A 15,326-nucleotide genomic window follows, 5' to 3' on the forward strand; every position below is an offset into this window, starting at 1 on the left:
ACCTCGGGGACGAGTTTTGTGAACCGGGGACTCTTCCGGGGACACAGTACCTCATCCAGGGACTGTCGCCGGAAAACGGGGACGTATGGGCACCCTATTTTACATTAAAAGAGTGCAATGGACAGTAGATGAGGATTTTCTCTTATATTGAATGATGTCCTTTGAAGTTTAAACAACAGGATTGTAGGAGAACTGATAGCATCTTAGACTCAGAAGTATGGGCCTACAAATCTGCCACCATGCCTCTTATTACATAAGGGAGCAAGTCCTGCATGTCTGCACTTCTCTGTAATCAGGTTTTTAAATCACATAGTGAAGCCCAGCTGGCTGCAGAGACGAGCACCTGACAACAGATCTAAAAGGGATGAGTACTGTAGGAGGTCATTATCCTCGACAGGAAGAAAAAAAAAAAATAATGGCTTTAATGTATTTTTTAGGATTCTTACAACAGTGTGCTTGAACTTTCTTCTGTGAAATAAATTTGTTGCACAATTTTTCTTTTTGTTGGAGAGTTTTGCATGTTAGCAACTGGAGGTGGTGGCAGGGGGCGGGGAAGATCGCTGATCGGTAACTGGGAGTGGGGGTGGTCGGTGATCGGGGCTGGGAGTTGGAAGGTCAGTGATTGGGGCTGGGATGGGTGTAGATCAGTGATTGGTAACTGGGAGTGGGGGTGGTCGTGATCGGGGCTGGGAGTTGGAAGGTCAGTGATTGGGGCTGGGATGGGTGTAGATCAGTGATTGGTAACTGGGAGTGGGGGGAGGTCAGTGATCGGGGCTGGCAGTGGGGGGAGGTCAGTGATCGGGCTGGCAGTGGTGGGAGGTCGGTGATCGGGGCTGGCAGTAGAGGGAGGTCAGTGATCGGGGCTGGCAGTAGGGGGAAGTTGGTGATCGGGGCTGGCAGTGGGGGGAGGTCAGTGATCGGGCTGGCAGTGGGGGGAAGTCGGTGATCGGGGCTGGCAGTGGGGGGAGGTCAGTGATCGGGGCTGGCAGTAGGGGGAGGTCGGTGATCGGGGCTGGCAGTAGGGGGAGGTCGGTGATCGGGGCTGGCAGTAGGGGGAGGTCGGTGATCGGGGCTGGCAGTGGGGGGAGGTCGGTGATCGGGGCTGGCAGTGGGGGGAGGTCGGTGATCGGGCTGGCAGTGGGGGGAGGTCGGTGATCGGGCTGGCAGTGGGGGGAGGTCGGTGATCGGGGCTGGCAGTGGGGGGAAGTCGGTGATCGGGGCTGGCAGTGGGGGGAGGTCGGTGATCGGGGCTGGCAGTGGGGGGAGGTCGGTGATCGGGGCTGGCAGTGGGGGGAGGTCGGTGATCGGGGCTGGCAGTGGGGGGAAGTCGGTGATCGGGGCTGGCAGTGGGGGGAGGTCGGTGATCGGGGCTGGCAGTGGGGGGAGGTCGGTGATCGGGGCTGGCATTGGGGGGAGGTCGGTGATCGGGGCTGGCATTGGGGGGAGGTCGGTGATCGGGGCTGGCATTGGGGGGAGGTCGGTGATCGGGGCTGGCATTGGGGGGAGGTCGGTGATCGGGGCTGGCAGTGGGGGGAGGTCGGTGATCGGGGCTGGCATTGGGGGGAGGTCGGTGATCGGGGCTGGCAGTGGGGGGAGGTCAGTGATCGGGCTGGCAGTGGGGGGAGGTCGGTGATTGGTAACTGGGATGGGTGTAGATCAGTGATTGGTAACTGGGTGTGGGTGAAGATCGGTGATCGGGGCTGGGACGGGGGTAGATCAAGGAAACTATCCCGGATACACTCTATGAACTTTTCCTCAAGGCTACCCTGGCCAAATTGCTTTGTCCAATCAATATGAAGGTTAAAATCGCCCATGATTATTGCCGTTTCTTTTTAGAAGCTTCCATTATTTCTTGATTTATAGTCTGTCCAACAGTGTAGCTACTGTTAGGGGGCCTATAGACTATGCCCACCAGCGACTTTTCCCCCTTATTATTCCTTATCTCCACCCAAACTGATTCAACATCTTGATCTTCTGAGCCAATATCATTTCTCACTAACGCACTGATCTCATCTTTTATAAACAATGCTCCCCCACCTCCTTTTCCTTTCTGTCTGTCCTTCCGAATTGTCAAATACCCCAGAATATTTAGTTCCCAGTCCTGGCCACCGTGCAACCACGTCTCTGTAATGTCTATCAGATCATATCCATTTGTATCTATTTGTGCTGTCAACTCATCTATTTTGTTATGAATGCTACGTGCATTCAGATAAAGAGCTTTAAAAAAAAAATTTTACCATTTTTTCCTGCTTTGACCCCACTTTCTGATTCACCTTTATGTTTATACATTCTGTCCCTTCCTGGCACGCTCTGGTTTTCATTTCCCCCATTGCTACCCTGATCTATTACCTGCTCCTTATTCTTTGACCTTTTTAAATTTTCGCTCACCTGAATCCATCTCCCCACTAATTAGCGTAAAGCCCTCTCTACAGCCCTAGTCCAAGCATGGTCTAAGCGCAGCCCGTCCCAGTGGAACAGCTCCCTCGGACCCCAGTACTGGTGCCAGTGTCCCACGAACCAAAACCCATTTCTCCCACACCAGTCTTTGATTGAGCCATGTGTTTAACTCTCTGATCTTATTTACCCTATGCAAATTTGCTCGTGGCCCAGGTAGTAATTCAGTGATAATTATCTTTGTGGTTCTGCTTTTTAATTTGCCCCCTAGCTGCTCATAATCCCTCAGCAGAACCTTTTTATTTGTCCTACCTATGTCGTTGGTACCCACGTGGACCACGACAACTGGATCTTCCCCCTCCCACTCCAAGTTCCTCTCCAGCCCAGAGGAGGTGTCCTTAACCCTGGCACCGGGTATGTAACACAGCCTTCGGGACTCATGCTCTTGGCTGCAGAGAACAATATCTATCCCCCTAATGATACTGTCCCCTATCACTATAACGTTTCTTTTTACTTCCCCCACTTGAATGGCCCCCTGTACCATGGTGCTGTTGTCAGTTTGCTCATCCTCCCATGCAGTCCCTGCTCTCATCCACACAGGGAGTAAGGGTCTCAAAGCTGTTGGACAAGAGCAAGGGCCGAGGCTCCTCCATTATTCCACCCTGAGTCCCCATACCTTTCACACTCGTTGTCACACCCTCCTGTCCCTGACCACAGATCGAATTTGTATTAATTAATCTAATTGGTGTGAGTAGCTCCTGGATCACGGTGTCCAGGTAACTCTCCCCCTCCCTGATGTGTCGTAGTGTCTGTAGCTCGGATTCCAACTCATCAACATGGAGCCGAAGTTCCTCAAGCTGCAGACACTTGCTGTAGATGTGGTCGCCATGGACCTCAATGATGTCCACCAGCCTTCACATGTTGCAGCAGTGACACATCATCTGCCCTGCCATCTCTAATGTATTTAATTAATTATATTTCATTTTTAGTTATTAATCCCGGCCTCTAATGTAGGGCCCTTAATTTAAAGCAAGAAAAGAGAGAAAAACTCACCAACCAATCACTTCCCTGCCTTCCTGTGACGTCAAATGTAGTCACCCTGTTCTCCTTTGTCGCCCTCTCTTTCCTGCTCGCACTGCTGCCTGCGGGATCTGGCTGCTGCTCCTCTGTTCCCACCCAGGTCAGGTCGGGTCGGGACTTTGAATGTGATGTCGGGAGGAGCAGTCCTGCTCCTTCCAGCTTCACATTCAGGTAAGTATATTTTAAACAATTATTGCGTTGGTTGAGGCCTAACAAGTGGTCCCTTTAAGGCCTAACTCCTGTTTCAGGCACGGGCGCTGACGGCACTGCTGGCTCAGAATGAGCATGTGCTTCCTGCTTACCATGTTGGGAGCTTAGAAGAGCATTGAGCACTCGAAAAACGACATTGCACGGACAAATTCCTAGTCCGCTGTGTATTTTGTGTACGTACGCAGACTCAAGACAGTGACACAAACACAATCTTGGTAACATGTTCTGTAAATGGTATTGTCAGCAGATTAGCAAAATTCACTGGCACAGATTTCTTTACCACATCTTGGGAATTCCAGCAACAGCTTTATAGACTGTTTTGGGGGTTTCTTTGAGGCGTGGGGGGTGGAATGGTTGTAATTTCTTTACTACCATAATTTTACTGGCACATATATCAATAGTGCTTACTAATGGAATATATATCTATACAGGATTGCATAACAAAGGTACAGATTTAAGAATGTGTCTATAAGGGTAAATTCATTGATTCCACACTCCCAATGGTGAGCCACACTCAATAAGGGATAGGGCCACAATACTCTGCCTTCAGTTCTCTGAACCCCTGCTCCCTTCTAGCATGGGATCCTCCTGGGATGGCAGAATCGGTGAATTCACCCCATAATGTACAAAATTGCTTCAAATAATCTGCCAGTCATCAGAAAAAATGGTGGCTGTTGGCACAGGAGAAATCTATCTTTGAAATGCTTCTCCATGCTGCCCGATGCACTGTTGTCACCTCATGTGCACGACAGGACTGATTTTGCGAATGGGCACTCCATTGTATGGAAGAAAACAATGCCTGTAATTTCCTAATATGTGTTCTATGCCGGCTAGGTTTCCTGTTGTGCATATGCACTTATAAAATTGTCCCCTAGTGTTCTCTTGCCAAAATTCGATGCTGCCACTGCCAGCACTATAATATAAATACAGGATTAAAAATAATAGCCTAGATTCTCTGCTGGAATTACTTCACCAGAATGTGACATTCAGTTTTGCTGGCTCTCACAGTGTGTCTTGGAAACCTGTTACAGCCAACCTTCCCCCCACCCCACCCATCTCCCTCCTCAGCAGCCGCCTAAAAAATGCAGTCTCTTTCCCCAGAGAATCTGTTGGGGGTCAGCTGAGTGCCTTTGCGGTGGGTTGAAATCCCACCCCACAAAGATGCTCCAGAATTCCACAAAAGCAGAAAATCTACAAATAGTAGCGTGTTGCCAATTGTACACTTGTCACTTCCTACCTTCACAAGTCATCATTGGTCCTGGCTCAAATCCATCGTCACAACTGCATTCAAATCCACCAACTACATTAGTGCAAGTGCCATTACCGCACGGATTACCAATGGAACATTCGTCAGTGTCTGTTTTTTGGAAAAACAGCAAATTATTGGCTTTTTGAGATCATACGCTTTGTTTTTTACTTACAATAATTTTAACAAGTGTGTACTACAACATTGTAACATTAAATTCTAAAATTTCAAGTGTACATCCTCAATACCTACTGGTTAATGTACACACACAAATCTGTAAATGTACAAGATTAGTGTAATATATACATCATTTATGTAGTAAGATGAGTCTGCAGTATCAGTTAACATGTTGGGCGTGATTGTGACTCTCAGCGGGGGCAGAAAACCAGCGGTAGCAGATTGGCTGCCCATTGTACATCCAGTCCAACTTTCCTTTGCATTGAAGTCAACAGAAAGGGAAATCTGGCCGGGTGTATAAACGGCGGCCGACCCACAGCCACCAGTTTCCGCCCCAGTCGAAAGTGAATCTTACCCACTGTTGACTTTGTTTATTCACTCTATAATGACCAACACGATTTCCCTACCTGCACAATTAACTCCACTGTAATCCAGGTTGTATCCCATTGGGCACTCGCACCGGAAGGATCCATCTGTGTTGATGCAATGGCCATTTGAACATATTCCAGGGTTGTTTTTACATTCATTAACATCTAGAGTGCAAAACAATACATTGATTCAGAATAAATCAAAGAACATGATGGGCCAGAATTTGTGGTGGGTATGACGGCATACTCTGGGAGCACAATGTCATACTGCCTTTAAAATGGATCGCAGATTTGGGATTTCCACAAGCGCTTGTGACTTGGCAGATGATCTGCACTGACAGGGAAATCCTAATTGCTGGTACAGAGGTGTGCTACTTGCCCACCAACTTCCCAGCAATGATGCCGGAAAATTTTATGGCTGATGCAAACAGGCACAGGGCCTGTTTGCACAGCGTAAGGGGATACCTCCTGACAAATCCAAGTAATTTTAAAAGCTATATAAGGCCGGAAATGGAAGCATTTTAGGATTTTGTCCATGAAAATGATTTATTGTCTATGAAAAGTTCTGAAGAAGTGGTTGCTACATTGAGAGTTTTATTTATTTTTTGTTGCATCCACGTGGAGCATAAGCTTAAAATAAATCCGTTCAGAAAGTGGAGGAAAGGGAAAAAACAAACCTTATCACTACAGCCTTCTGGGATTTAATGTGCATAAACATCTATGCTATAAATAATGAGGGATCTCTTCTGTTTGCTGATTGGATCACCGGCCCACATGATCCCGGGTACTTTTCTGCACACGGTGCGTCCCTGGATCCATGGGCCATTATGCTGTCCTTTACTATGCAGCGTCTTCTCGAAGGAGAGTCCCCATTGGGTAAGTTCGCATTCTGTTTAGATGCTGGCAGCACAATCTGTAGTTATGCCACCGACCGCAAAATCCAGGCCGATAATTTACACAACGTCAGTCTGAATGAATAAGAGTGAAACTAGGATCTATCGTATACATTCAACCATTGATGTATCCCCAGAAGCATGGTAGAACCTATTCAAGATTTGTCTAGTTTTTTTCCCCCTTTTTCTAACCATTTCTCATGAAAGTGCAGATTATTTGCTGGGGTACAAGTTTCATAGTGTCTGTGCATTGTCGCCCCCTCAGAATCACAGAATGATTACAGCACAGAAGGAGGCCATTTGGTCCGTCGAGCCCATGCCAGCTTTCTGCAAGAACATTTCAGCTCGTGCCATTCCCCTGACCTTTCCCTGTAGCCCTGCAATTTTTTTTCCTTCAGGTACTTATCCAATTCACTTTTGAAAGCCACGATCGAGTCTGCATCCACCACCCGCTCAGGCAGTGCATTCGAGATCCTAACCGCTTGCTGCGTAAAAAGGTTTTTCCTCATGTCGCCTTTGGTTCTTTAGCCAAACATCTTGAATCGGTGTCCTCTGGTTCTTGACCCTTCCACAAATAGGAATGGTTTCTCGCTATCTACTCTGTCTGGACCCCTCATGATTTTGAACCCCTATCAAATCTCCTCTCAACCTTCTCTGCTCACAGGAGAATAACCCCAGCTTCTCTAGTCTATCTGCGTAACTGAGGTCTCTCATCCCTGGAACCATTCTTGTAAATCTTTTTTGCACCCTGTCTAAGGCCTTCACATTCTTCCGAAAGTGCGGCACCCAGAATTGGACACAATATCCCAGTTGAGACCATACCAGTGTATTATAAAGGTTCATCATAACTTCCTTGCGTTTGTATTCTATGCCTCCATTTATGAAGCCAAGGATCCCATACTTTTTTAACCACTTTCTCAACTTGCCCTGCCACCTTCAACGATTTGTGCACCTATAGCCCCAGGTCTCTCTGTTGAAGCACCCCCTTTAGAATTGTACCCTTTATATTGTCCCTCCTCATTCTTCCTTCCAAAATGTATCACTTCACACTTTTCTGTGTTAAATTTCATCTGATATGTGTCCACCAATTTCATCAGCCCGTTTATGTCTTCTTGAAGTCTATCACTTTCCTCCTCGCTGTTCACTGTACTTCCAAGTTTTGTGTCATCTGCAAATTTTGAAATTTTGCCCTGTACACCCAAATCGAAGTCATTAATATATATCAAGAAAAGTTGAGACAGGATTAATAAATGATCTCCTAGTAAAAGATCCTCTAGGAAAGAGTGCTCATAGCATGGTTGAGTTTCAAATTCAGTTGGAGGATGAGAAAGTTGGATTTCAAACCAGTGTCCTAAGCTTAAATAAAGGAGACTACAAAAGATATGAAGGCAGAGTTGGCTAAAGTGGACTGGGAAAATAGATTAAAGTGTGGGACGGTTGATAAGCAGCGGCAGATATTTAAGGAGATATTTTATAACTCTCAACAAAAATATATTCCAATGTGAAGGAAAGACTTTAAGAGACAGGGTAACCATCCGTGGGTGGCTAACTAAGGAAATAAAGGATACTATCAAATTGAAAACAATGGCCTACAAAGTGGCCAAGATTAATGGGAAACCAGAGGATTGGGAAACTTAAAAAAAACAACAAAAAAACTAATACAGTGAGGGAAGCTAGATTATGACAGTAAATATACAAGAAATATAAAAACAGATAGTAAGAGTTTCTACAGGTACATAAAAAGGAAAAGAGTAGCTAAGGTAAATATTGGTCCCTTAGAGGATGAAACTGGGGAATTAATAATGGATAACAGGGAAATGGCAGAGACATTGATCAAATAATTTGTATCAGTCTTCACGTTAGAAGACACTAAAACCATCTAATGGATAATCAAGGGGCTACAGGGAGGGAGGAACTTAAAAATATCACCATCACTAAAGAAGTAGTACGCAGTAAAATAATAGGACTAAGGGCCCAAGTTTCCCCGGGAGTTGCTCCGTTTTTTTTGGAGCAACTTGATTTTTCTGGAGTATCTTAAAAGTCTCAATTCTGCCCATTTAATTTGCTCCAGTGTAAGTGAGTTAGTTAGGATTTTTTTAGTTTAGTTTAGTTTTGTTCAAAAGGAGACGTTACTAGCCACCTACGCCTGTTTTGGCCACTTAAGCCAGTTTGGCCAGCTAATAGTTGTTCCAAACTAACTTAGGCCACACAGTTTTCAGCGTAGGGCTGTAGCTCCACCCCCCCCACTGCTTTTGCCATGCTACGCCAAGCCCTAGGATGGTCCACGGAGCGGGGAGAATACGGAGCACAGAAAAACCTTACGGAGAGTTAAGAAATCAGCGCAGGTAGACAGAGATAGGCGGGGGGGTGGAGGGGGGAAGCACAGAGGACCTTGTAAAACACTAAACACCTTCTCAACAACATTCAAGAAGCATAAAAACAATAATAATTAAAAAGTAAATAAATAAAAAATAAAAAATACTTCCTTCATACTGGGCCACGGAAGTTAGCGGGGCGGGAGGCCACTCGGCCGGGGATAGGGGCGGGAGAACTCACCCAGGAGAACGAACCGGCAGGCAGGCAGGAGAGAGAGCTCACTGAACGCGGCAGGCAGGCAGGAGAGAGAACTCACAGAACGCACAAGGCACCGGCAAGCCCTTTGGCCAGGGCTAGGTGCGGCGAGCCGGCAGGACGCGCTGGGAGGGTGAGGAGCTACTGCGCGTGCGCGCAGACTCCATTGCGCATGCGGACAGTTGCCGGCATTGTTTTCGGCGTAGGGCTGTAGCTCCGCCCCCCTACTGCTTTTGCCATGCTACGCCAAGCCCTAGGATGGTCCACAGAGCGGGGAGAATACGGAGCTACATTTTCGGCGCCATTTTTGGAGTAGAAAGTCGGCGCACCACGGGTAAGTGCGCTGGAAAAAGAGGTTGGGGAAACTTGGGCCCTGTAGGTGGACATGTTCCCTGGACCTGATGGCTTGCATCCTCGGGTCTTAAAAGAAGTGGCTGCAGAGATAGTGGATGCCTTGGTTGTAATCTACCAAAAATTCCCTGGATTCTGGGGAGGTCCCAGCAGATTAGAAAACCGCAAATATAACGCCCTTATTTAAAAAAGGAGCCTTACATCTGTCATTGGGAAAGTGCTGGAGTCCATTATTAAGGAAGCAGTAGCAGGATATTTGGAAAAGCATAATACAGTCAAGCAGAGTCAGCCTGGTTTTATGAAAGGGAAATCATGTTTGACAAATTCGCTGGAGTTCTTTAAGGATGTAATGTGCAGGGTGGATAAGGGGGAACCAGTGAATGTGGTGTATTTAGATTTCCAAAAGGCATCGATAAGGTGCCACATAAAAGGTTACTGCACAAGATAAAAGTGCATGGGGTTGAGGGTAATATATTAGCATGGATAGAGGATTGGGTAACTAACAGAAAACAGAGAGTCGGGACAAACAGCAACTAGTGGGATGCCGCAGGGATCGGTGCTGGGGCCTCAACTATTTACAATCTATATTAATGACTTGGATGAAGGGACTGAGTGTAACGTAGCTAAGTTTGCTGATGATACAAAGATGGGTGGGAAAGCAAGTTGTGAGGAGGACACAAAATGTCTGCAAAGGGATATAGACAGGCGAAGTGAGTGGGCAAAAATTTAGCAGATGGAGTATAATGTGGGAAAGTGTGAGGTTATCCACTTTGGAAGAAAAAATAAAAAAGCAAATTATTATTTAAATGGAGAAACATTACAAAATGATGCAGTACAGAGGGACTTGAGGGTCCTTGTGCATGAAACCCAAAAAGTATGCAGGTACAGCAACTAATCAGGAAGGCAAATGGAATGTTGGCCTTTATTGCAAGGGGGATAGAGTATAAAAGCAGAGAAGTCCTGCTACAACAGTACAGGGTATTGGTGAGGCCACACCTAGAGTACTGTGTACAGTTTTGGTCTCCGTATTTAAGGAAGGATATACTTGCATTGGAGGCTGTTCAGAGAAGGTTCACTAGGTTGATTCTGGAGATGAGGGGTTTGACTTATGAAGATAGGTTGAGTAGGTTGGGTGTTTACTCATTGGAGTTCAGAAGAATGAGAGGTGAAGCTTATAAGATAATGAGGGGGCTCAACAAGGTAGAAGCAGGGAGGATAGGGGAATCTAGAACTGGGGACATAGATTCAGAATAAGGGGTCGCCCATTCAAAACTGAGATGAGGAGAAATTTGGTCTCTCAGAGGGTTGTAAATCTGTGGAATTCTCTACCCCACACAGCTGTGGAGGTCGGGTCACTGAACATATTTAGGGCGGAGATACACAGATTTTTGAACAAAGGGAACAAAGGGCTCAACTTTCCCTAAAGCTTTTTATTGGCGTACTTGAAGAGTTACGCCCGGTTTTTTTTGGGCCCAAGTACACCAAAAAAAAGGTTCTAAGTTTCCCTGGTGGATTTCTTCATTTTGGCGTGGCCTAACCTGTCCTTTAGTTTTGGGGGGGTGGAGCCTTGATCTGCGGCAAAAAGATCGGGCTCCCATGATAACCAGGGACACAATGCGAGCTGAAGCTGCAGAGTAAAACATGCAGCTAGCTCCCAACACATTAAAACACATTGCATCAATTTAAAAACACAGTAAAATTTATTGCAGCAACTTATCTCCAATTATAAAAGCTGGTGCGTTCTCCCACCCCTAGCACTGCTGAAGAACTTGCCGATGCGCTCTTCCGCCACTAGCCCTGCCGAAGAACTTGCCGGTGCGCTCTCCCGTCCCTAGCCCAGGCCGAAGGGCTTGCCGGAGCGCTCTCCCGCCCCATGCCCAGGCTGAAGGGCTTGCTAGTCCGCTCCCCCACTCCTAGCCCAGGCCGAAGGGCTTGCCGGTGTGCTCTCCCGTCCCTAGCCCAGGCCGAAGGGCTTGCCGGAGCGCTCTCCCGCCCTATGCCCAGGCTGAAGCGCTTGCTGGTCCGCTCCCCCACTCCTAGCCCAGGCTGAAGGGCTTGCTGGTCCGCTCCCCTGTCTCTAGCCCAGGCCGAAGGGCTTGCCGGTCCGCTCCCCTGTCTCTAGCCCAGGCCGAAGGGCTTGCCGGAGCGCTCTCCCGCCCTATGCCCAGGCTGAAGCGCTTGCTGGTCCGCTCCCCTGTCTCTAGCCCAGGCCGAAGGGCTTGCCGGAGCGCTCTCCCACCCTATGCCCAGGCTGAAGGGCTTGCCGGTCCACTCCCCCACTCCTAGCCCAGGCTGAAGGGCTTGCCGGTCCGCTCCCCTGTCTCTAGCCCAAGCCGAGTGGCCTCCCGGTCCATCCACCCGCCCCCTAGCCCAGGCCAACTGGACTCCTGGTCCGCTCCCCCACCCCTATCCCAGGCGAATGGCCTTCTCCCTCCCAGTCCCCGCACCTAACAATCCCCTCTCCCTCCCCCCCCCCACCCCTTCTTCCTCCTCCCACCTCTCTCTCCCCCTTTCTCTTACCTTTCATGCTGCTGCTGTCCGGGCATCTGCTGCACTTACCTGCGCCAATTTCCTTACTTGCGCCGATTTCTTTAACTCTCCAGAAGGTTTTTCTGCAGAGGCCACATACGCTGGCCAAACTTGCCTAAATGGCCAGAATTGGCGCGGGGGGCAGGTTACGCCCCCCTTTGGCTGAAAAAAATAACTTACCTCAAACAATCGTAACTAACTGAGTTACGCTGGTACAAATTGATTGGGGAAATTGTGTTTTTTTTTAAACTTAGGCCAAAAAAAGCAGCCTGCTCAAAAAAACCGGCCCAAATCACTGGGGAAAATTGAGCCCAATGGCAGTGTCAATAGCAGTTTCTGTAGACAATGTAGAGATGCACAGCGCGAATAATCCCTACATCTCTGAAACCCTAACCGTAACCACAACTTCTCGTCTAATGCACTAATCGTAAATCATACAGTGTCATTTGCGCAAACTAGGTTGCCAGCAGTGTCAATAATCACTGTGTTAAACAATACATTGTAGTCCCACTCCCTTGTGTAGCTACTCTTACCTTCACGAGACTCCCCAACGCCAGGGATAGTACCATGGCCATATGGACATAGATCCAGGAAAGCGACTGTAAAAGAGGTAACATTCATTTTAAAAATGGTTGCAGCTCATAAAACACATGTCAAAATTCAAAGTCCTTCTTCTCTGTTTCATTTATAGGGCTGATCATTTAAATGAAATCTGAATCAGTAGATTGCTTAAATATTGCAATGGATTTGGCTGTCCAGTGAACAATACTTTTTTGTCATGTTTCTGATCTTGGCGTACACCCAGTATTTAAAGAAACTAAGGGAACATTCATCGAATTATATAAAACAGTAAACAGGACAGAAAAGCCATATCCAAAACACTAGAAGCTCAACAAGCGGCCACAAGTTCAAACTAATAAAAACAAAATTAGCAACCAAGTCAGGAAGTTCTTCTTCACACAAAGAGTGATCTACACATGAGATGGGCTTTTAGTTGGGGCAGTGAAAGCAAGCATTCTGGAATCATTTAAGGATGATGTGGATCATTGTCTTTCTTGAAGGATGGACTGACTGCTCTTCCTCATCCATATTTGTTTTGTGATCTTGTAAACTTAATGCTGGATATTGAAAATATTCAGGAGGTTAGATTATTTTATTGGGAAAAAGTCATGGGGAGTCATGTGACCAAACTCGCACTGTGCACTCCTGAAATGCAAAGCTGTATGTGAGAGCACTAGAGTAAAATGTTGACCCAAATAAGTTGTTCTCCAGGTAATTCTACCGCAATTAATGTTATCTGAGATTTAAGAGTTGAACTAGACATGGTGCAATGTGAGGCCAAAGTGTTTTACCTTCTCCATCCTTGGGGCACAGCTCACAGGGATCGCCCCAACCCTCTCCTGGCATTTTACTGCAACAGCACTTTGCTTTGGTTGTGTTCAAAGGTTTCGCAACTGAACACTTTCCAAGCTCAAAATTTGTGAAGCAGAAACTTTCGCGTGTATCTAGGGGAGACAAATCAGACCAGTGTACCTTTTGAAACAGACTCATAACAAGGTACATGTCGCACACCAAGCACAAACAAAAACATTGCTTACTCAAAAGATGAAGATGGTGTGTCTGCTGAGTTGAACTTTTTAAACATATGCAACTGGAATTTCTGCTAAGGTTCATCAGCAGGAGAATTGTAGAACCCCTAGAGAAATGGCTAAAAACAATAATTTATGGTGCTTCTCCTGGGTTTCCACTGAAGTTATAGTGGGAAATTGGAAGAACCCTATGGAAATTCAGGACCATACAGTAAATCATTTGTTCTGATTTAATTTACAACAATCTTCTGACAAAAAATTTTTTTTTAGTATACTACCCGACCGGCTATGCATTTTTTTTAAAAAGCATCTAAAAATGTATACATAATCTGAAGTAAGAATTCTATAGATTTTCAGTAAATATAGACTTACCGAAGCACCTCCGCCCATTCTCTGAGAGGATAAAGCCTGGACGGCAAACACATTGGAAACTGCCAGCGGTGTTGTCACAATTACCAAAGAGACAGATATTGGGGTCTTCTTCACATTCATTTATATCTGTAGAACAGGGGAAAGTATTTGTCTGGGCAATAGAAAAAGCATTTTGGACTGTGCTCAGTACACTAAGGACCACAGAGCTGTCTTTGGATAAAGACAGGAATATGGAGAGGACACAGTTTCATATGTTATTCAGTGGACCTTAATTCGGAGTTGCTAAGGGAATTAAGGGTTATGGGGAGCAGGTGGGTAAGTGGAGCTGAGTCCACGGCCAGATCAGCCATGATCTTGTTGAATGGCGGAGCAGACTCGAGGGGCTAGATGGCCTACTCCTGTTTCTAATTCTTATGTTCTTATGTTCTATTTGGCTTTATCAGTGGGCAAAGGAAAGGAAAAACTTAAGGAACACAACTGAAGCTATTCTTTTGTAAATTAATACAACATTGACAAAAATTTGCAATATATTAACTCACACATATTCCATTTACTGTCATTGAAATGGTGTGATGGTCCTTAGATAAGTAAGCTCAAATCTTTAAGTAGAAGTCTCAAGCATATAGAACAGCAGGAAGCATTGCAAGTCCTCACCTATACAGTTTTCATTCTGCACTTCATATCCCGAAGGACAGATACATCTGTATGCACCGTCGAGGTTCTGGCAGATCCCAGGGGCACACGATCCAGCAAACAACATACACTCGTTGATATCTTTCCAGAAAACAAGCAGACATGTATTTATAAGCCATGGAGACAACCAAAATATCAGTTTCAAGGTTTCCAAAGCTGGCTGTAAGACAATTATTGACGCACTCACCCATGCAGTTTTTGTTGTCGGGTGTAAGCTCATAGCCTTCGTGACACAGACACTGGAAGGAGCCAATGCTATTAAAACATTCTCCATTCCTACAGACTTGGCCAAACAGAATAGTGCATTCATCGATATCTGAGGGTGTGATGAAGAATATTTTCAATTGAAATTCTGTGCATTCACTCTCATTTATCAAGTAACTTCCCAATCACAGTTCATTTAGTTATGTGACAAAATAAAAGGTGAAGCAAAGATCCAATGGTAGAGCACAAAAATCTCAAGAACAGGGCCTAAGCCAAAATTCCAACGTTCAACTAGCATTTGATTACTGGAAAGTTAAACATGAAATTCTTATTATGCTATCATAAAACCCACTGATGGAAAAGTTTGTTGTCTAGACTATTTCTCTCGGCTGAAAATAAAAATACAATAGCTGGTACTAATGGCAGGAACTATCGGAGGAAAATGAAAAATATCAACAAACAAAAAGAAACAAGTGAGTTTTTAATACAAGGTAATATACAGTACCAATGGCTGGGAAATTCCTCGGCATTGCTCCGCCAACGTTAATTTGCTGTAAATGTAACAGAAACCCCATTTCCACTGTAAGCAGGGTTTCCACCGCACTTCCAGCAAAGTAACGCTGCTGTAGTAGGAGCATCTTCAAGGAAT

At 46.1% G+C, this 15,326-nt stretch overlaps 1 protein-coding gene across 1 annotated transcript in view; it reads right to left on the bottom strand.

The window, feature by feature from the left end:
- The window catches only part of fbn2a (fibrillin 2a), a 514,209-nt gene that overhangs the window by 61,740 nt on the left and 437,143 nt on the right, over window positions 1-15,326 (bottom strand). The window contains exons 47-53 of the mRNA XM_070881599.1: window positions 14,661-14,789; window positions 14,435-14,554; window positions 13,781-13,906; window positions 13,172-13,324; window positions 12,353-12,418; window positions 5,515-5,640; window positions 4,922-5,041 (exon numbers count right to left, since the gene is read on the bottom strand). Coding sequence (XP_070737700.1) covers window positions 4,922-5,041; window positions 5,515-5,640; window positions 12,353-12,418; window positions 13,172-13,324; window positions 13,781-13,906; window positions 14,435-14,554; window positions 14,661-14,789 — 840 coding nt within the window. The remainder of the gene's footprint in view (window positions 1-4,921; window positions 5,042-5,514; window positions 5,641-12,352; window positions 12,419-13,171; window positions 13,325-13,780; window positions 13,907-14,434; window positions 14,555-14,660; window positions 14,790-15,326) is intronic.

Source organism: Pristiophorus japonicus, chromosome 1 (genome assembly GCF_044704955.1).
Source record: "Pristiophorus japonicus isolate sPriJap1 chromosome 1, sPriJap1.hap1, whole genome shotgun sequence".
Taxonomy (NCBI): domain Eukaryota; kingdom Metazoa; phylum Chordata; class Chondrichthyes; family Pristiophoridae; genus Pristiophorus; species Pristiophorus japonicus.